Raw genomic sequence first — 21,807 nt, forward strand, 5'->3', positions numbered from 1 at the left:
CATGCATCATATATGCTCCGCAATCTTGATTCTTTTTGAACTACCAAAATAACTTGGAATTTATGAAAGGAAAGCTTTATATTACTCAGAACATGTAAAACAAGTCTTGTGTTTTGGGAGGGTCATTACATCAATAACAATAACACACACTGGTTCAATATCACTTCTTTATTGTTAGTCAGTTGGTTAGATATCTAATCAACTAATTCAGTGGTTCTCAACTGGGGCCCATGTGGCCCTTGGGGGTCCATATAAGATATTTTCTTAAAATTTATGTGCGATAAACTGCTTATACTTTTACAATACACAAAGTATTTTAATTTTTTTTATACAATTCATAATAATATTTAATTATAAAAATACAGAAGGATTCTTTTTTTTATATATCCACTGAATGGTTATGGGGGCTTAGTATGAGATAGGAATCAAAAGGGTGTCCACAGGCAAAAAAATGGATGAAACCATTTATTTAATGTGCTGGTTAAACAATTACTTTTGTCAAAGTCCTTTCATTGCTATTTGTTGCCTCACCAATTACATGCCTCCTCTCTTCAAGTTCTGTTTTGAGTCTCAAGTACAAAAACGAAACAAGCATGGATGTTTAGGACAAACTTATGGAAATGTTTTTACAAATGGTAAATCACAGTCACTGACAGTTCCAAATTATCTGTGTCACTCTTATTCCATCTTTCTGCCTTTCTGTCTCATCTGAAACAGCTACCATGAGGTTGTAGAAATATCCTTCTACCTCAGGCATAATATGAAACCAATATCAGAATACTACAAACTATAATTTCCTTCAGCTGAAAAACTCAATGTCTCTTAATTTTCTGTTAGATGAGTGTTTACTGGAATCTTCTTTCCAACTGAGAATGTATATGCTATTATTTTCAAGAGCAGCAGCTAAAAGTAACCCACAGGGAGGACTGGAGTCAAAGCCATTCAGCCATTTTGAAGATCCACAGGTGACTGAGGATCCAGTTTTGGTTAGTCTGTAGAAAATATACAAGCAAAGGAATACAGAATATATATAAAGCTGAATTGTAAATATAGCACACACACACACACGCACACACAAATACACACACACACACACACACACACACACACACACACACACACACACACACAATGTGAACAAATAATATAATATTATGAATTATAAATTTAGAATATATACAAAACATTAAATAATCATATATAATAAATATAAAATATAACTATAGAATATATCTGAATATGACATAAAAATCTATACATAAATATAAAATATGTATTATATAAATACATACACACACACATACAACTATACAGTTCATATGTTAATATGAAATATAAATATATAATTATGATACATAGAATTTAGTTCAGGCAGTGGTCATTCTAAAAACAAGGGACATCATCATCATCGTTTAACGTTCGCCTTCCATGCTAGCATGGGTTGGACGATTTGACTGAGGACTGGTGAACCAGAAGGCTGCACCAGGCTCCAATCTGATCTGGCAGAGTTTCTACAGCCGGATGCCCTTCCTAATGCCAACCACTCTGAGAGTATATATATATATATATATACACGTGTGTGTATATTTGTCTGTCTATCTAATTATTCATCCACTCCTTCCCTCTCCCCAACTCTCTCTGTTTAATCTATCTGTCAACAGACAGATAGACATAGATGCCAATAGGTACAGTAAATACATGTGGGATCATACAATCGGCATCGCAGAGACAGCAGACATGAGACAGAAAGTATGACATATAGTGGAAATATTGGAAATTTAGAAGGCAGCTCATACTGATTCTGAAAATGGACAACAGACATTGTAGTGATGCAGGGTAGCTGATGTATAGAGACATTGGAAAAGAGATATTGTAAGGACACAGGATAGCTTATGCTATGGCAAAAATGGACTAGAGGCATATTATAGTCACAGGACAGTTGATGTTATGGATAAATGTAGGGATACAAGTCAGGTAATTTTATCTTTTATCATTTGTCTGTTTCAGTCAATGGATTGTGACCATGCTGGGGCACTATCTTGAGGGGTTCAGTTAAATAAATCAACCCCAGTACTTATTTTTGTAAGTCAGGTACTTAGTCTACTGGCTACTTTTGCCAAGCCACTAGGTAATGGAGAAGTAAACAAACCAACACTGGTTGTCAAGGTGGTGGAGGACCAACATAATAGAAACACAAAGTCACACAAACACACACGTGTATATACACACACACACACACACAATGGGCTGTTTTTCAGTTTTCATCTACCAAATCCACTCACAAGACTTTGGTTGGCCCAGGGCTATAGTAGGTGATGCTAGCCTGAGGTGTTATGCAATGAGATTGAACCCAAGACTACATGGTTGGGAAGCAAGCTTCTTAATCACACACCCATGTCTGTGCCTATGGAGTAAATAATAAGAAAGCAAGGATAATGCCATTTGAAGAGAGAATACAATGAAATCCAAAGAATTTACAATAAAGATGACAAAGCCTTACCTGATCGCTGGCAATGGTTTTGTCAGAATCACTTCATTGGTATGCAGTCCAAATATTGAAAGAGTCTGATACTGGTCTCCACGAGAAATTACCATAGCCAATTTCTGGCCAACCCCCAAAAGTAGCTGAATTGGTTTTGCAGTTTGAGTTATTTTATATTGTTGAACCATATTTAGTTCTGACTGAAACTGATAAACCCTGATTAAAGTATCTTCACCATCATCAGACTGGAAACAGATCTTTAAAAGACTCTGATTTTCAACTAACAGATGAGGAATAATAGAATAATTTGGACAGGAAACAGTTTCAATATGCGATTGTTCATGTTCTGAGTTCATTCTTCTGATATAACAAAATCTGTTATCACTGCTAATTAGTGTATACGAAGAGAGTTCTTCTGATGAAATGATTTTTGTATCAATTATCCAATATTGATGTTGTCCCATTAATGTTGTTAACAACTGACTTGATTGTAAGTCCCATATTTTAATTGTTAAGTCAACAGAACCAGTGACCATAATTGATAATCTTTCACAAACATCAATGCTGTATACAGCTGAAACATGGCCAATGAACTGTGACTGTGGGCCTAGACAGATTTCCCAGCTGTGAATGATGCCATCAAAAAATGACATATAAACAAATTTATCCATCAATTTCACAGTACTCACTGATTTGTGTTGAGGCAATATTAGCTTTTCGCCACCCGGATATTGCCATATAGTGACAGAATGGTCATCAGAACCTAGAACAAGAGAATATTATTAAGTTTAAAGAAAACATTAACATTTCATTTTTATATTTGGTTTGCAAGATTTTTGATCTGAACCATGCATTGAAACAAATTTTTTAGTACCATGAAGGATCAATATACCAAAGATAAAAAAACACACACACTGGTTCTGTTTCACTTCTTTTATTATTTTATTTTATTCTTTTATTATTAGTTAATCTGATAAGGCAGTGAGCCCGCACTGGGTAGAAGGGCTGAATTGTAATTTAAAAACATATCTACTGGCTGCTTTCCTGTAGAACTCGATAATGATCTCTCCTTTTTCCATTATTTTCGGTTGGCCATGTGATTAGGAAGCTTGCTTCCCAGTTACAGGTTCAGTCCCACTGTGTGACACCTTGGGTAAGTGTCTTCTTCTGTAGCCTCGGGCTGACCAAAGCATTGTAATTGAATATATACATACATACACATGTACGTACGTACATACATACATACATAGTTATACACACATACAAACTCATAACAAGCTTTGTTTAGCTTCTGACAACCAAACCAACTCGTAGGTCTTTGGACACTCAGCTTATACTATCATCAAAGAATGAATACAACACTGAATATAACTTGATATTATCTATAAAACAACATTTTAAAATTATTGTTTCAATACCCTTACCAGAAGCCAATCTGCCATCGTGATAATGAAGAGCCATAATCCTGTTTGAGTGACCCCTAAAGAACTCCTCACTGTACATATTACACTGTTTTAGAGGTTCCAATTGTTTTGATGTTACTTTCAGAAAAAGCGTCTTATAATACGAAGCAGAACGTGGTGCAGAGTCAACTTTGATATAATGCTGCCAACAACAGTGACGCCAGACTTCAGGCAGGGAGTCAAGGAGCTGATACCAATGTCGACTCACTAATAAACAATTAAGAATAGATTTAGCATCAAGGTATGTTGCAATAATGGTAGAAATTTCTCTTGGAAGTAATTTGAAAAAATCTCGATATATTAATGTTGGTAAAAGTTGTGCTAGGTAAACTAACTGGGAACTACTACCGATGGAGATTAAATGGTCAAGAGTTTGGTTCCTTTCATCGTCAGACCATTTAAGAAACTGGTGTCCTGTGGCCAGCAACCATTCCTTGAAGTCAGACATTTCAACAAGATATTTGAGATCTGGAAAAATAAAAGAAACTTTGTCATATTTGGAATATATCAATGCAGGGAAAATTTATTGTAAAGGAAACTAAAAAATTTTCCATTGATATAAATCTTTGACTCCACAACTGAATCATTAGGCTTATTAGAAATAGCAGCCTAACATCCTTGAAATCACACCCTATTAATAATGGTTTTACATTTTGGCACAAGGCCAGCAATTTTGGGGGAGGAGGCGGTAAGTCGATTACATTGACTCCAGTGTTCAACTGGTACCTATTTTATGAACCCTGAAAGAATGACAGGCAAAGTCAACCTCAGCAGAATTTGAAATTGGAATGTAAAAGACAGACAAAATATTGCTAAGCATTTTGCCCAACATGATAATGATTCTGCCAGCTCACTGTCTTACACCCTAATAATAATAAAAAAGAAGGCTACATTGGACAAAGCTGGAATGACTTCTTTAATTATAGTCTTTTCAATTAGGGCAGACTGTAAAAAAAAAAAGAAACCCTCAGAAAGCTGGAGAATAAGATGAATCTTCAAAAAAACTAAAAGTCAGCTTTCTAAGCCATAGAATCCTTACTATACAAACACAACCGTTTGCTTCTACTACTTCCTATTTATACTTCCAAGTTATGAAAAGGACTACAAAATAACCATGTTCAACTGGTACTTATTTTATTGATCCTAAAAAGATGACAGGAAAAGTTGACCTCAGCAGAAGTTGAACTCAGAACATAAGGACAGATGAACTGTCACTAAGCATTCTGCCCAGTGTGTTAACGATTCTGCCAGCTTCATCATCATCATCGTTTAATGTCCGCTTTCCATGCTAGCATGGGTCGGACAATATGACCAGATGGCTATACCAGGCTCCAATCTGATTTGGCAGAGTTTCTACAGCTGGATGCCCTTCCTAACGCCAACCACTCCGAGAGTGTAGTAGGTGCTTTTATGTGTCACCTGCACGAAGACCAGTCAGGCGGTACTGGCAACGGCCATGCTCAAAATGGTGCATTTTATGTGCCACCTGCACAGGAGCCAGTCCAGCGGCACTGGCAACGATCTCGCTCGAATGTCTTTACACGTACCACCAGCACAAGTGCTAGGAAGGCGACGCTGGGCACAGGTGCCATCACGATTTTGTTTTCGCTTGCCCCAACAGGTCTTCGCAAGCCAAGTTTCATGTCCAATGAAGGAGACGACGTTGGCATGGGTGCCAGTCATCGAATTTAGTTCAATTTCGATTTCACTTGCCTCGACAGGTCTTCGCAAGCAGAGTTTAGTGTCCAATGAAGGAAGGAAGGTACGCATAAGTGGGCTGGCTACAAAAAGGAAAAATACATTGGACAAAGCTGGAATGACTTCTTTGATTATAGATTGTAGGCCTGCTCAATTAGGACAGACTGTAAAACAAGAAACCCTCAGAAAGCTGGAGAATAAGATAAACCTTAAAAACTAAAAGTCAGTTTTTTAGGTTATAGAATCCTTACTGTACAAACCCAGCTTATGGCTTCAACTACTTCCTATTCATATTGCCAAGTTATGAACATACTGCAAAATAACCATTTCTCAGTTGACTTCTTGAAGATTATTTCTTCAGCAGCTATTCAGCTTGTGAATTATTTCATCTCATAAATACACACAGTGACAGATCACTACCAAACATCATATCATTATTAGTCTACAGCTTGTCTAGAATCAACCACTTATTCACGTTTCTTCACACTTGATATTGCTTCCTTTCAAAATAAGAATTACCCTCTTATCTTAATCCTCTGAACTATAACATTACATCATATTCGTCTATTCTTGTCCAGCCATTTGAAAAACCATTTATCATCTCTATTTTCTCTTTCTTACTATATAGTACCATTACTCTGACCCCGTACAGTAAGATTTCCATGAGGAGCTATAATCACTGTATAAACTCAAAACATTATTCTCTAATCTTCTTCAATAACAACGAATTCTAATCTATATTCCACCAATACTTTTTAGGTCACCTGAAGTGTAGAATTAATCCATTATTTCTACTGGCTTATCAATGATATTTACAATGTTTGTCTCATAGCTGCATTGCATACCAATCCACTGTTGACCACTTGAAGGTCATTATGCCAAACCACTGAAAATAATGACCTTTATTTTTCTTGTATAAACGATATATCATAACTTTTACATATTAATGTAGGTAAGATGTTTCCTTTGCAACCACATGATTTTGGGTTCGGTTCCACTGCATGGCACTTTGAATAAGTGTCTTCTATTACAGTTCCAGGCTGACCAAAACCTTGTGAGTGGAATTGGTAAACAGAAACTGAAAGCTCATCATATGTATGTACAATTGTGTGTATGTGTGTGTGTGTGTGTGTGCATGATTGTATATTTATCTATCCATGTTTGTGTGTGTGTATGTTTATGTGTGTAAGTGTATGTCTGTGCTTGTGTTTATCTATCCATATCTACACATCATGGGATGGTTGTAAATAAACATCATAGTCATACAAGCGAGGTTATTCATTCCCAGTTTTCCATGTAAAACATGTCTAGCTATAGAAAAATATTACCTTGCTTGGCAATAGGTGAGGGTTGGCAACAGGTGAGGGTTGGCAATAGGAAGGGTTAGGGTTAGAAAATCTGTCTCAACAAATTCCATCTGACACAGACAAGCATGAAAAAGTGCACATCAAATGATGATAATGATATTGTAACAAGTGTAAAGTTTTCCAACGTTTGCCTCTTTTTTAAGACTGTACGTTGTGGTTTGAGAGAAATTTGGCTGCTATTCCTAACAGTTTAGATGATCCCATAGCATAGCACAGTGACAGTGAACCCATGATACTCATATCATCAGTGATATGTCATAAGTTTTTGGTTGACACATAAAGGACTTTAAAAAAAAATCTCTCTGCAATATCCTCTTATAAAATTAACGACTGTGTGGTAAGAAGCTTGCTTCCCAACCACATGGTTCCTGGTTCAGTCCCACTGCATGGCACCTTGTGCAAGTGTCTTCTACTATAGCTTCAGGCTGACCAAAGCCTTGTGAGTAGATTTGGTAGACAGAAACTGAAAGAAACAAGTCAGCGAGCTGGCAGAAACGTTAGCATGCCAGGCGAAATGCTTAGCAGTATTTCGTCCGCCGCTACGTTCAGAGTTCAAATTCCGCCGAGGTTGACTTTGCCTTTCATCCTTTCGGGGTCAATAAATTAAGTACCAGTTACACACTGGGGTCGATGTAATCTACTTAAACCCTTTGTCTGTCCTTGTATGTCCCCTCTGTGTTTAGCCCCTTGTGGGCAATAAAGAAATAAGGAACTGAAAAAAGCCTGTTGTATGTATATATGTATATATCTATGTGTGTGTCTATCTTTGTGTCTGTGTATGTCCCCCCACTACCACTTGACAACCGGTGATGGTATGTTTATGTCCCTGTAACTTAACGGTTTGGCAAAAAAGACCAATAGAATAAGTACTAGACTAAAAAAAAAGTTCTGGGGTCGATTTGTTCAACTAGAACTCTGCAAGGAAATGCCACAGCATGGCCACAGTCTAATGACTAAAACAAGTAGAAAATAAAAAATAATTAGAATACATGTTAAACATGTGATACTACAGCAATAGTGTTATTGCAAGAATTGAAATTTCAACATACTGAGCTAAAAAAATTTGCCAACAATGATATAGACTAGTGGTTCTCAATTGGGGCCCACACCACAAAATAGTAAATTAGGGATACACAATAATATTTTAAGGGTCTCAGAAAAATGTTGCTTTAGATGTATGTATTACAAGAAACAACCAGGTTTCTTTCTTTAACATTTTACTTAGTTCAACCAATGCAATTAAAGTGTGAAAAACAAAATAGGAATTTTGAAAAAAGTTTCTATAAAAGTAGTTTTTAAACATTGAATGGCTATTAGGGCACACCAAAATAAAATAGTAATCAAAGGGGTCCATAGGTTAACAATAGTTAAGAACCCCTGATATAGGGGTTCATTTTGTAACTTATCTTCAGCTGGGGAAAAAAATAGCTGTTAATTTAGTAACTGTTAAAAATAGCTGTTAATTTATCCATTCAAAATATTCTACCTGCTTTATATTCAAACCAGACAGATCCAGCCTCTCATACTTACTCTACAATGTCATTCTAAAAATAATTGATCACATCACTGAAATCTTGAAGCTACAAGATAAAGTGCAATTAATCCAAAATAATATGAATAAATTCAACTTTACAATGAAAGTAAACAAAGTTTGTCTTTAGAAGCATTGAGATGTATTGTAAGATACAGAAATAAATTTATTTCTCAAACGCGTGGTAATGCTATTAATAGCGTGATCAGGATAAATTATCCATATAATGCAGAAAAATACGTTACCGGCCAGCCATGAGACTCATGGCTGGCCGGTAACGTATTATATGGATAATTTATTCTGATCACGCATTTGAGAAATAAATTTTTTTCTGTACCTTTAATATGAATAAAACTAGCACTCCATCAATTACAGCAAAGAGGGTTCCAGTCAATTTGATCAATGAAAGAGCCTGTTCATGACATTAATGTGTAAGTGGCTAAGCACTACACATGTGTGTCCTTAATGTAGTTCTCAGGAAGATTCAGCGTGACACAGAATGTGTGTGACAAGGCTGGGTTTTGAAATACAAGTACTACTCAATTTTTCCCACTGAATGGATTAGAGCAAAGTAAAATAAAATGTCTTGGTCAAGAACACAATATGCCACAGGGAAGTGAACTCACAACCTAAGGATTGTGAGCTGAACACCCTAACCACTAAGCCATGTGCTTCATGAATAAACAAGTATTACATTTGACAGAGTAATTTGAATGCAAAAGGGTGGAAGACAGACCCAGCAAGAACACAATTTTTGTAGTTTTAGAATATAATAATAGTATAAGTGAAATCTAAACTGTGGTTGATATATTACACTTTAAGTCACTCTCATGTAAACCTTGCTGCTTAAAATTTTGAGGACAGAGTTATTTCAAATAGCTGTAATCCCAATGGTTGTCTAGAATTTCACTTTTGTTTATTGTTTGTTGGATTAAGAAGAAAAGCTGTATATATATATCTGTCATTGACTTAGCTGTAATTTCAAGACATGCAGAGACTTGCATGGCAGTGGTGGAGGGGCTTATCTCAAAATAAAGTATAGAAAAATTTACTGTGAGATATGAATATTTTCAAGCTGAAATATAGAAATAAGAACAAGAAACTGGATAACTACTTACATTAAATATGTTAACATTAACTTAACTGCTGTTTTTTCATGCAAAGAAAGTCTATGAGTTAATCTCAAAACAATTCAATTTTTCTTCTCTACCAACCAATATACAATCTTGCATTTTTACTTAATGGTTCTTTCATCACTACTTCTACAGAACAGTGAAGTTTTGTTATGCCTTAAGCCTTCAATTACAGAATGAGTCACAGAGTACTCTTGTGATATACTGTGCATCTTAAGCATTTTTACACTTAGCAGAGCCCATCCCTCTTAAGGTCTGACAATAGACTTTTCTTTCTCTCTCTCTCGCATATATATATATATATATATATATATATCATCATCATCATCATCATCATCGTTTAACGTCCGCTTTCCATGCTAGCATGGGTTGGACGATTTGACTGAGGACTGGTGAAACCGGATGGCAACACCAGGCTCCAGTCTGATTTGGCAGAGTTTCTACAGCTGGATGCCCTTCCTAACGCCAACCACTCAGAGAGTGTAGTGGGTGCTTTTACGTGTCACCCGCACGAAAACGGCCACGCTCGAAATGGTGTCTTTTATGTGCCACCCGCACAAGCCAGTCCAGGGGCACTGGCAACGATCTCGCTCGAAAATCCTACAGGAGCCAGTCAGGCGGTACTGGCAACGGCCACGCTCAAAATGGTGCATCTCATGTGCCAACCGCACAAGAACCAGTCCAGGGGCACTGGCAACGATCTTACTTGGCTTGCCGGGTCTTCTCACGCACAGCCCATTTCCAAAGGTCTCGGTCCGTAGTCATATATATATATATATATATATATAAATAATATAAAGAATATGTATGCATGTATACCCACATATATGTACATACTTACATCTACATGTGTATATAGATGCATATCAGGGTACAGGAGGTTAGAACAATGAACTACAGACCACGGAATGAACACATAGGAAAACAGATAGTCACTTGGAATTAATCCTTCGTCAACTGCCTCTATTCTAACTAGACGTTTCTATATATATATACATATATATATATAGAGAGAGAGACAGAGACAGACAGACAGAAATGAAAGGCAAAATTGACTTCAGTGAAATTAAATTCAGAGTGCAGAGAGCCCAGATGGAACATTTCAAAGTAATCCACCAAATTCTGTCAAAGTCTGTGTTACACTGATAAAGTTACGTTTAGATTGAAACATGTCAGGAGTTATCTGCCATATTTGCTGAACGAATTAAAAGAATATAATACACTGATTAGTTATTGTTTTTCTCTCACAACATGTAGTTATTTGTAATTAGATTTTTAGTTACCAGAAACAGTAACTGAATTTCACTTAAATTATATCTTACTCTCTTAAAAAAAGAATACATACCCAGATAGGGTACAGTTCAATAAAAGACAGGATGGTTAAAGACTAAACAATAACAAAACCCCTTTCTTGTTCCAATTATTGTCCCCTTTCTATTGCTCTTTTACAGTACTAAAATATCCACAGCTCCTCTTCTAATTTAAATCCCTGGTGAAGTCATCTGGCCCTATGGTTAGGGTGTTGGACATATGATCATTTGGTCATGAGTTTGATTCCTGGACCAAGTGGTGCATTATGTCTTTTTAGCAAGGCACTTTGTTTTATGTTGTTCCAAGTCGACTCAATTTAAAATGAGTACCAGTGATGCCTGGGGGGGGGGGGGGGTTAATCTCACTCTCACTGTCTATCTGTATATTTCTCTATCCATCTCTGTCTCTTTCTCTCCACATACACACACATATAAATGAATGATTGGAGAACAAATGTCACATAATGAACTTCACAACCAAATGTACTTTAATGGCTTGCCCAAGACAACCACATGATACTGTTTTAAGGAAAAAAAAGAAACATTGGATAATTTTTGTTGTTATTGTTTTAATGGCTTAGACAAACGGGGAGGGTCACATTTGTAGTGTCTTTATCATAGGTGGGCTTGATCGGGACTAAACTGGGACTAAACAATGACAACTGTGTCATGTAAATATTGTTTCTATTTAGGTTTCAAACATAAATCACCAATGTTATTTCTATGTTTTTGCCATAATATAAATAATATTTAACCAACTCCAGGAAAAAGAAAATCATTACAGTTTTTCTTTTTAAATCTCTCTTGCACCAAAAGACTTATCATGACAATATTGTTGTTTTAGTTGTTGTTTAAACCCAAGGTTAATTCTGATCCAGGCATTGAATCTTGTCTTGTGAGTTACTTTGTGACCTCACTGGTGCCAGTACTACATAAAGAGCATTCAGTACACTCTGTAAATCAGTTGGCATTAGGAAGGGCATCCAAGTGTAGAAGCCATTCCAAACCAGACACTGAAGCTGGTTCTCAGCGCCTGTCAAACAGTCCTCTATCAGCATGGAAAAAATGTTAAATGGTGATGATGATGATGATGATTTCAGGTGTGACCATCTCGTATTCTTATACAAAGTGCATTCCAAAAATTTTGAAACTTTATTATGCAAGGCAGTTACAACTGTCTTGAGATTATTGTAATTTTATACCATACATCTAATAAACTGACCAGCCAATTTTTTCCTTCCAGATTGAAGGAGATGGCTGTAACAGCACTTTGAACACACCTTACTAAACACTGCTTGTCACAGCTGATTAGTTTGTAGAAATGCAGTCAGGATGTGAAGATAAGTTCGAAGCTCACAATGGAATATAGCTTTGTGTTAAACTGGGCAAAAATGTGTTAAACTGTTTTGTGTTAAACTGGGCAAAAATTCCACAGAAATTTATGAAATGTTCCAGATTATTTATGGATAAACTGGTATCAGCCAAGCACCTGTTTTTCACTGGCACAAGTAGTTCAAGGAGAGTAGAGAGATGAGAGACTATGAGAGGTGTAGAAGGGAAAGAGACATCAAGACAGAGCCAGTTGAGAAAATTTGCAATTTTTTGAATGAAACTGCCATGTATTTATAAAGACAATAAACAAACAGTTTGGAGTTGGTGTGGAAACTGTACACAGAATTATTCATGAAGATCTGAACATGTGCAAAATTTGTTGTCAGCATGCTTAGTGATGAACAGAAGGAAAGATGCACTGGTGACAGCAGGGAGATGGTTGATCTCATCACCTCCAATCCAAGAGTACTCAAGTCTTTACTGACCTGTAACACAAGTTGTATTTACTGTTATGATCCAGAGACTAAGAGACAGAGTGCATAATGGAAACATCTTGGCTCTGCCAAGCGTAAGAAGGCCAGGCAAAACAAGTCTGCTGGAAGGCTTATGATGATGATCAACAGCAAAGACATCATTTGCATCCACTGGGTTTCCTCTGGCCAGATGGTCAACAAAATATACTTTGTGAGGGTTTTGAGAGAGTTCAGGAAGAGATTTCATCATAAAAACCTGAGCTCTTCCACTTGGGTCAATGGCATCTACACCAGGACAATGCACCAGTTTGCAATTCTATTCTAGTAACCAACTACTTGGCACAAAACTGCCCCACCACTCTCCCTACAGTCCAAACCTTGTTCTCTGTGACTTTTGGGTATTTTAAAGCTGAAGGTGAACCTCAGGGGCAATTTTTTTTAAAGACATTGAAAAGGTGAAGGAAGCTGTGATAAGGATCCTAGATACTTTCATTTTGGAGGACTTTCATGGGTCCTTGAAGAGTGGCTGAAGAACTATAACAAATGCACTGAAGTTAGAGGATCCTACTTTGAAGAAGACTTGAGCTTTGTACTTCCTTGAAATTAATAAATGTCTTGCCTGAAAAAGTCTCAAAACATCTGGAATGTACCTTGTCAATCTCTTTTAGATGTGGTCAGACATTTTTCTTGGTAGAATAAGTTATTTCACCATTTTCAAGGGAGATGCAATGATGTGGGTGTTGAATGAGTGAAAATAAAAATAGTGATTTAATTTTAGAATTTCATATTAATTAGGTGAATTACATATTTAGTCTCTGGTGATTTTAAGTCCCAACTCAACTAAAAATAATTCTGATGTTCTTAAAACAGATCAAGAAATAAACCAATTAAAATTATTATTTTTAGACATGGGTCCAAGGATTGTGCGTTCAAGTTATGTCAGGGTGAATTATACAAAATATACAAAGGAGCATCAACTTTTTTTTTATCTTTAAATTTCAAAGAAAGGCAGGGTGGAGAAGAGGGAGGGACAAAAGCATCTCCAAATTTGAGATCTGGCCTGAATGTTTGCAATAGAGTGAATTCTGATAAATGCATCAAAGGTCCCTATAACACTGCATAACATGATTTTTGTCCTTAGGTAGCAACTGTTATTTCCTATTTGCTTACCCCTTAGAAAATATGGAAAATGGCTAATATTCCTTTCAAACTTTACTTTTGTGACATTTATTCAAACCCCAAAAAATTCCTCTCACCACATGGCTATGATGCTCCCCATTACTCCTGCTCATGATCAAAGATGCACATATTGTCAGCCAATAAGGGACATGCTTAAGCGGTTATGGTCAAGCAAATGAAGAGCAAATCTGTGATATTGAGCAGAACTATAACGATATTTCTGCTTCAGCAACTCAGTGCTGAATCTGTCTGAAATGTAATGGAAAATAGGTGATTTTCAAAACACTGATGTCCAGGTCACAAAAGCAAAGTCTGAAGAAAATAACAGTCATTTCCTTTGATTTCTAGATAAAAGCAAAAAGGAAATAACACTCACTGACCAAAGAAAAAAAATTAAAATAAAAAATTTTGTTATACAGTGTAATGGTTGGTCTATGCTTTGCCATCAGTCAATTTTTTTTTATATCTTTTATTTTTTACTTGTTTCAGTCATAGAACTGCAGCTATGCTGGGGCACTGCCTTGAAGGTTTTAGTCAAACAAATTGAACCCAATACTTATATTTTTAAGTCTTTTCTGCCAAACTGCTAAGTTACAGGAATGTAAACAAAACAAAACTGATTGTCAAGAAGTGAAGGGAGACAAACACACACGCATGCATGCACACACACACACGCATATGCATACACACATACATAAGTATGCATGCATGCATGTACATACACACACATATATTCATACTAAAAACACTGTCTCACAACATAGACAATTATTTTTTGCTTACAAAACAAACTAACCATTACGTATTTCTTCCTCCAGTTCTAGAGAGGTTATGTGCCTTCAGGCATTTGAGTCTGATGGGTCGCCTATACTGCTAGGCACTTTATAGGTGTGAAACCAATTGTCACTCTATGACTGGCCATAACTTTTAACTTCCTAAAGTATATGTACATATATGTACACGATGTTTCTTTCAGTTTCTGACTATCATACCTATTCACAAAGCTTTGGTTGGTATGGGGCTAGAGTAGAAGACACGGTACTTGCCCAAAATGCCATACAGTTGGACTGAATCCAAAACCATGCGGTTGGAGAGTAAACTTTTTACAACACAACCATTCCTGCACCAGTATATATGTGTGTGTGTGCACATGCGCGCATTCATTCATTCTTATACGAGTTTTCCACCTCCTAGATAGTTTGTCAGCCAAAAAACTAAAGAGTTATTATCTACCCATAAAATGAGTTACTTAGATACAATCCTGGTATTTACTTCCACACTAAACACCAACACCAGGCTCTCTGATCGACTAAGGTGTTTTACAGATATCACCATCGCTTGCACGCTGTAGCTAGATGGGCGTTGACCTTATGTTCAGTTCATTTGTCCTTAAGACATGTATTGTTTTTATCCTGTTGTGCTTCTGGCAACCTCATTATTAGGTGGGCCTAGTGTTGAGGGGTGGTTTAATTGCTAATGACCTGACATGCAACACATTGTACTGCGTTACATATTATCAGTCGCACTCACGTGTAGCTTGACATACAAATATCAACAAGAGTCAGCAAAATTTAATAAAATAAGCATATACACACACACACACATATATATTAAACGATTATATATATATATATATATATATATATACACACACACATATATATATATATATATATATATATATATATATATATATATATATATACACATACACGTGCCTACGTACGTAGATACATTCAAATAATAAAACTAGAATTTTACATACGTTCGTACATACCATACACAGTTTTCGAAATAGTGTTTATAAATTCTTTCTACTCTTAGTACATGGCCTGAAATTTTAGTGGGAAGAAGAGCGTCAATTACACAGACCCTAGTACTCAACTGGTACTTATTTTACCGACCCCGTAAATGTGAAAGGGAAAGTCGATCTCGGTGGTATTTGAACTCAGAACGTGAAGAGCCAGAAGACATGCCGCTAAGTATTTTGTCCAACGTGCTAACGATTCTGTCAGTTTGTCGCCTTGTTCGATGACTTACGACGAACAAAAAAAGATAGCAAATTTTATTAAAAAGAAAACTAAATCTACACTCAATTTGAAATTAAGGTTGTGAATTGGCTGGTAGTTTTCGCTCGAGTCCAGCCAGTCCGAAGTGACCCTGGACAACATACAAACCGTTACAGTAAAATAAGTATCACTCGTTACATGATTACTATAATTCTAAGTGTTTTCGTAATATTCCAATCGTTTAACATCTTCTTTATGGCACTGAGGGAGCGGTAATGGTAATTTTTTTTTACCGCGGTAAATGAAATATTTAACTAGAAATTAAAAAAAAAAGGTGGGGGAATTAGCAAGGCCTCCACGCCCTTTTTTGTTCTTGATTCTGCATGAAAACAAAGAGTTGAAAATTAATCAACTGGTTGACTAAGTCTCTTCTAAGAAGGTTTTACTTTTTAAAAATATTAACTATTCTCTGGTACCGATATAAGTCGAGCAATAACAGTCTACTGAATGCACCGATAAGATAAATCTTCCAATGAAATGAAGTCACAGTGCGGTTTCGATTCTCAGCTGGCGTCATTTCACTTAAGCAAAACATGGAAGCCACAACATACCTGTCTCTGTATCATAACTAAAATTAAAATATATCGTCATTAGTACTACAGCAAACATGAGAAACAAGACGTTCGGATGGTTGATTCTACTTATCGTGTTTTTTTTACTAAGGAAAGAATAAGCAGGTGAGATTCTAAGAAAGTATAGTTACCTAGAATATAGAATTGATGATCTGAAATACAAACTTCAGGGAGGTAACTCTCAAGCAAGCATTATTATCACCAAAGCGGCCTGCTAGAAATAGCAGCTAAATCTCCTTCAAATTTACCTTACACCCTTGAATATTTGCTTCAAATTTTGGCAGAAGGCCAGCAGTTTCAGGGGAAGGGGTCTAATCAATTAGATTTACTCCAGTACTTGACTGTTACTTCAGTGTACAGACCTCAGCGGAATTTGAACTCAGAACGTAATGAGCCGAAAGAAATGTCGCTAAAGATTTTGTCCGATACTGTAATTATTATGTCAGCTCGCAGCCTTACTGCTTTGAACAAAGAAAAGACACGCTACATAATGTAGTCGTACATACTTCTAAGAAAAAGAATGGTCATAGCTGGAATACTTTTCACCACAAGTCTGTTCTATTAGGGTTAACCTGAAGCTAAACAACTGCTACTACTACTACTACATTGCACGTTAGCGACCGCATAAAGAGTCCTTCGATTGGAACCTCTACATGCGCTAGAAATTGTAGCGAAATGGGAGACCATTAAGTGGGTCTTCAATCTGCTAGAAATAGCCGTGAATTCTTTTTAGAAAGAACACGCTATCGTATTAGAAAAGAAGACATTGAATTAAGTGGCCCTGGATACACTTTTGCAGTGGAAAAGATGGAATCGTTACGGTAAAAAATATCTTTGATTAAAGGACTGATCGATCAGGATTGATCTGGGGTTCAAACAAAAACAACGACGATGTTTTATGAGTGAGAGTCTATGTGGTTCCTCGTCCGACAGGAAACAGCAGTTATATCTCCTATAGACCACAACCTTCCGATTTAAAAATATATAAGCAGAATATATTGGTTAATGTAGTTCTAGGTATACTATGCCTAAAAAAGACAGGGTAGTTATGAGAAGAGCAGGGTCTTCTTAGCAGCGTTACAGGCCCTCAGGCAAATCAATGCATTGAGCCCTATACTATATATTGACAGCAAGCCAAAGCATACATGGATCATAATTAGGCACCGAGACTCGTCAGCCCCCCACCCTGCGTGACTGCCCAGTGAGTCCGTACTTTGAGCCGCCGCTGTGAAATTGAAAGGAAATTTAAGTTTGCAAACGTGAAAATGGTACGCTACACTTTTAAACTACTGGAGAGGAAATCTTGGAAGAAGTGACTGTCTGGAGTGTTCCGTGTAGGGTCTGAATGGATGAGTACGGACGGCGATCTACATAAAATCAGAGGCCATACTTGTAGTGTAGAATTAAATTCGAAACGAGTATCAAATCAAGTGAAAAGTCTATGTAATAATTATTTCTTAACATAATGGGTGGGGTGCATCTTAACAGATGAACACGAATTTACTAAAAGCTGTTGTATCTATCAAAACACACGACGTCTGGAGAAAACAAAAGTAACTTGACATCAATGCGGAAGGAGATTGTAATGTATTGAGTTACTTCCCTTCCATTGTGAAATTGCTTTGAACCAAGTATTCACACACACACACACTAACGAGGGCCAACAACAGGAGTGGTTATTTTGTTTATTAATTTTCTTCAACATGGACTCATTCCAGCAGGAAGATGGATGAAGTTCTCCCACAGTGGAGAGAGCTGGGCTTCTCAGGTCCTATTACAATGGAGAATATGGGACAATCTGCGTTCAGATGTCACCTTCAACTCTCGCATTGATTAATCTGATCAATTTTCAAGGTGTCGCCTACTTTCAGCTAGTGTGAAATTCTCGAGGGACTGGATTGATGCCCTGCCTGTAGCCAACATAGGAAGTCGACACAGTCTGGATGAACTCTGCATCTCCATTGCACTCAGAGTGGGAGCTGACGTCTGTAGGAGACTAAGATGCCGCTGTGGTAGGCCCCTCGATCCCACAGGTCTTCACGATCTGTCTTGCCGCCTCAATGCTGGTCACTTCGTTCGCCACACCGAACTAAACCTAATCATTAAGTGGGCCCTGGCTCAGATTAATATCCCCTCAGTTCTGGAGCCGTCGGGGCCAGAAGTGATGGAAAGAGACTAGATGGTCTTACTATTTGTCCTTGGGTTAGAGGTAGGTGCCTCATTTGGGACGCCACAGTCAGCGACACCTTTGCTCCCTCCCACATGCTGAATGTGTGTGTGTGTGGGTGGGTGGGGGGCACTGCTTCCGTTGTCGAATGGAAGAAAACTCTGAAGTATCGGAGCCTGACAGTGAACGGAGGGACTGGACCACTAACCGCGAAGTTCTTGTCAACGTTGGCAGCTCGCCCCACTGAGATGCCCGTGAGGGTGCTTGGCTTTTCTAACGCCTTAGCCTTGCCATCGCCCGGGGGTAATGCTGCGAGCGTGCTGACTTGCTTCAGTGGGTTCCGTTGAACTTTGTGATGTGCGAACCAGTTACTGTGATAAAAAATTCACCATTAATGGTTACAATACAGTTTTAAACAGAAATATTTAGAAGCATGTTCTACGGTAATTTTCTTTCTTGCAAATAAATGTTTATGTTAATTTTAAAATTTGCCAGCAAAATCTTATAAAATGACAATGTTCTAAGAGATGTACATGTTTATAGGTTATATATGAAAATAAAAGCTTTCAATTTTCTACTAAAACACCAGGAAAGGAAATGGTTTGCGAGTTTAATCATATCCTATTCATTGTGGGTTCAAATCCCACCAAGGTTAACATTATTTTTATTCTTCTGCAGGAAGTGGGCGATAGATAAAATACCAATGATAAATTAAATTTTAGTGTAGGGGTGGGTGGGGCACAATGAAAAGTTTTTAGTGCATTTTTGACTTTAAGAATAAAGATATTTTTTACAAATGTTCTCAGCTTTTCAAAAACTATATCAGCTAAGCAAATGATTCTCTAAATGCATTAAAAACATTACGGCATAATCTGAATACTATGTTAGAAAATTATCACCGTTCTCTTTGAGCATATAGAAGACAAATTTAGCTGGGGCAAAATGAGTCACCTAAATTTGCCTCTTCAATTCACCAGAATTACATTTGAAAACTGACTCATACACATCAATATCCATCCTTAGAGATCGGAAAGATCAGAAATAGCTTGATCAAATGACATGAAATTAACGAAACTCGACTAAAAAGAAATATATATATTTTCTCTCTCGCTTCTTCACGATCTGCTGCAGTTAAAGAGAAGAAATTATTGAAATCAATCATTACTCATTTTACTTTTTTGAAAAGTGAAAATCACCAAATTAAACATTAGTATGGTAAAAAAAAATTGACTTGGAATCCAACAGAGAAAAGAATATTGATTGTTAAACACCAACATTTATCCAGATATTCTAGTAGTAACCTTAATTATAATCGGTTCCAAACTCACAACTTCAACAACAATGCCGACTAATTTTTACTTATAAAGATGATGCTGTTGCAGTACAAAATGATGATGCAATACTTGCAAAAAGGTTGAGAGAAAATAACAAGAAATCAGAAATTATTAATTTTTCTCCGGTTACCAATTTTACTCCTCACTTATTCTCCTTCGTTGGGCATCAATATTTTACTAGGACTCTGTTCAAATTATTTTACGAGTTTATTCATGTCCGTATGAACCTGTCGTGGACAACTTGCGACCCGAAGGGCTTTCTAAATAGCACACCTAGCGAAGAAATTACCTGGAAATTTTGGTAATTTTTCAAATTAACACCCACACGATCTTCACTAGGGTGTTAGGGTTAGGGTTTTATGGCCAGGGTTAGAGTTTTAGAGTTAGTTTTAGGGTTAGGGTTACGGTTACGGTTAGGGACGGAATTCCCTAACCCAATAAAACTAACCCTAACACCCTAGTGAAGATCGTGCGGGTGTTAATCTGAAAAATTACCGAAATTTTTAGTAGTGCGGTCCACCTGATGTTGCATGTCTCATGCAATCTGCTTCTCATACCGGTCCTTCGTTTCAAAAATCGCAGGGACCAAGTTTGCCTTCACTTCACTTCACTCCTTTAAGTTCTGCAAAATAAAAAAAATAGCCATATACTATTGATTGTATTCGAACGAGATGTCTTGCCGTATTTGTAACGGCTCTTTGCATTCTGAGTTCAAATCCCAAACAGGTCAATTTTGCCTTTCATCTTTCTATGTCGATCAAATTAAATCCAGTAAAATATGGAAGGTCGATGGTATCAATAACTTCAGGCCTTATAAACAATTATTAGCGACATATTACTCTTTTTCTTGTTTCAGTCATTTGACTGCGGCCATGCTGGAGCACCGCCTTTAGTCGAGCAAATCGACCCCGGGACTTATTCTATCGGTCTATTGTCGTCGTTTTTTTTCTTAAATCCATTATTTATTTATTTTAATATAGTTTGGGACATACATATGACTTCTTGGATGCATCTATTTGTCAAAACATAGATATAAAACGAAAACCAACTTCAAATCGTGTCGAAACAAACCACGACATCGGTGCATAAAAATAAACAATGAAAAGTATTTTTAATTGTTACACGATAGTATGACCATGACCTTCATGTGCTAATTAAACCTTGACAAACGAGACTAATTAAGCTTCTTGTTATTTTACGCTCAAGCAAATACAACAAAAATTACTAAGTTACTAATATGACATATATAATAACAAAAGTACGATTCAGCCTTTTATTTACGATAGTTCGACGCGAGTTATTTCTTTCTTGAAATTACAAAACAGATGAGTAATTTTTCGACTCTAAAAAAATTCCTTTGAACGACCAAAATTTTTATTATTGTTATCTTTCCGACCGGAAGAATAAAAAACAAAATGTAATGTTATATGAATACATTGTTCATAAAGAAAGTGAACGTTGGTATAAAGATTACTCAATACCATGTGTGTACTGCTTTTTCGTTTTGTATTTAGTCTAGTTTTAAGAAAATAAAAAAAAAATATTAGAATATCGAAGGAAGTAATTTCAGACACTTTAGTTATAAATATATTAATTTGGGCACTGCTGACTCGTTGACGAGGTGGCCGAGTGGTTAAGGCGATGGACTGCTAATCCATTGGGGTCTCCCCGCGTGAGTTCGAATCTCATCCTCGTCG

General features: G+C 36.7%; 1 protein-coding gene and 1 non-coding gene across 11 annotated transcripts; one reads left to right on the forward strand and one right to left on the reverse strand.

Annotated features, from left to right (window-relative positions):
* Positions 1–153: 153 nt before the first annotated feature.
* Positions 154–20,731, reverse strand: LOC106875160 (F-box/WD repeat-containing protein 2). Of its 10 annotated transcripts, none has more exons than XM_089349807.1 (5): positions 15,746–16,716; positions 4,294–4,413; positions 3,907–4,152; positions 2,501–3,245; positions 154–992 (listed from the first exon to the last, which is right to left on the reverse strand). In XM_089349807.1, the coding sequence occupies exons 2-5, from the start codon at positions 4,391–4,393 to the stop codon at positions 800–802; spliced, it is 1,284 nt and encodes a 427-aa protein (XP_089205933.1). In that variant the 5' UTR covers positions 4,394–4,413; positions 15,746–16,716; the 3' UTR covers positions 154–799. The 10 variants fall into 10 exon arrangements, with proteins under 10 accessions (XP_089205933.1, XP_089205932.1, XP_014778675.1 ...); XM_089349806.1 differs by lacking the exon at positions 15,746–16,716 and adding an exon at positions 15,015–15,466; XM_014923189.3 differs by lacking the exon at positions 15,746–16,716 and adding an exon at positions 15,015–15,462 and having other exon boundaries at positions 4,281–4,413.
* Positions 20,732–21,725: 994 nt separating this feature from the next.
* Positions 21,726–21,807, forward strand: Trnas-gcu (transfer RNA serine (anticodon GCU)). Its single transcript has one exon. It is a non-coding gene; the product is annotated as a tRNA-Ser (tRNA).

The sequence above is a fragment of the Octopus bimaculoides genome, chromosome 3 (assembly GCF_046866305.1).
Source record: "Octopus bimaculoides isolate indiv1 chromosome 3, ASM4686630v1, whole genome shotgun sequence".
Classification (NCBI taxonomy): Eukaryota; Metazoa; Mollusca; class Cephalopoda; order Octopoda; family Octopodidae; genus Octopus; species Octopus bimaculoides.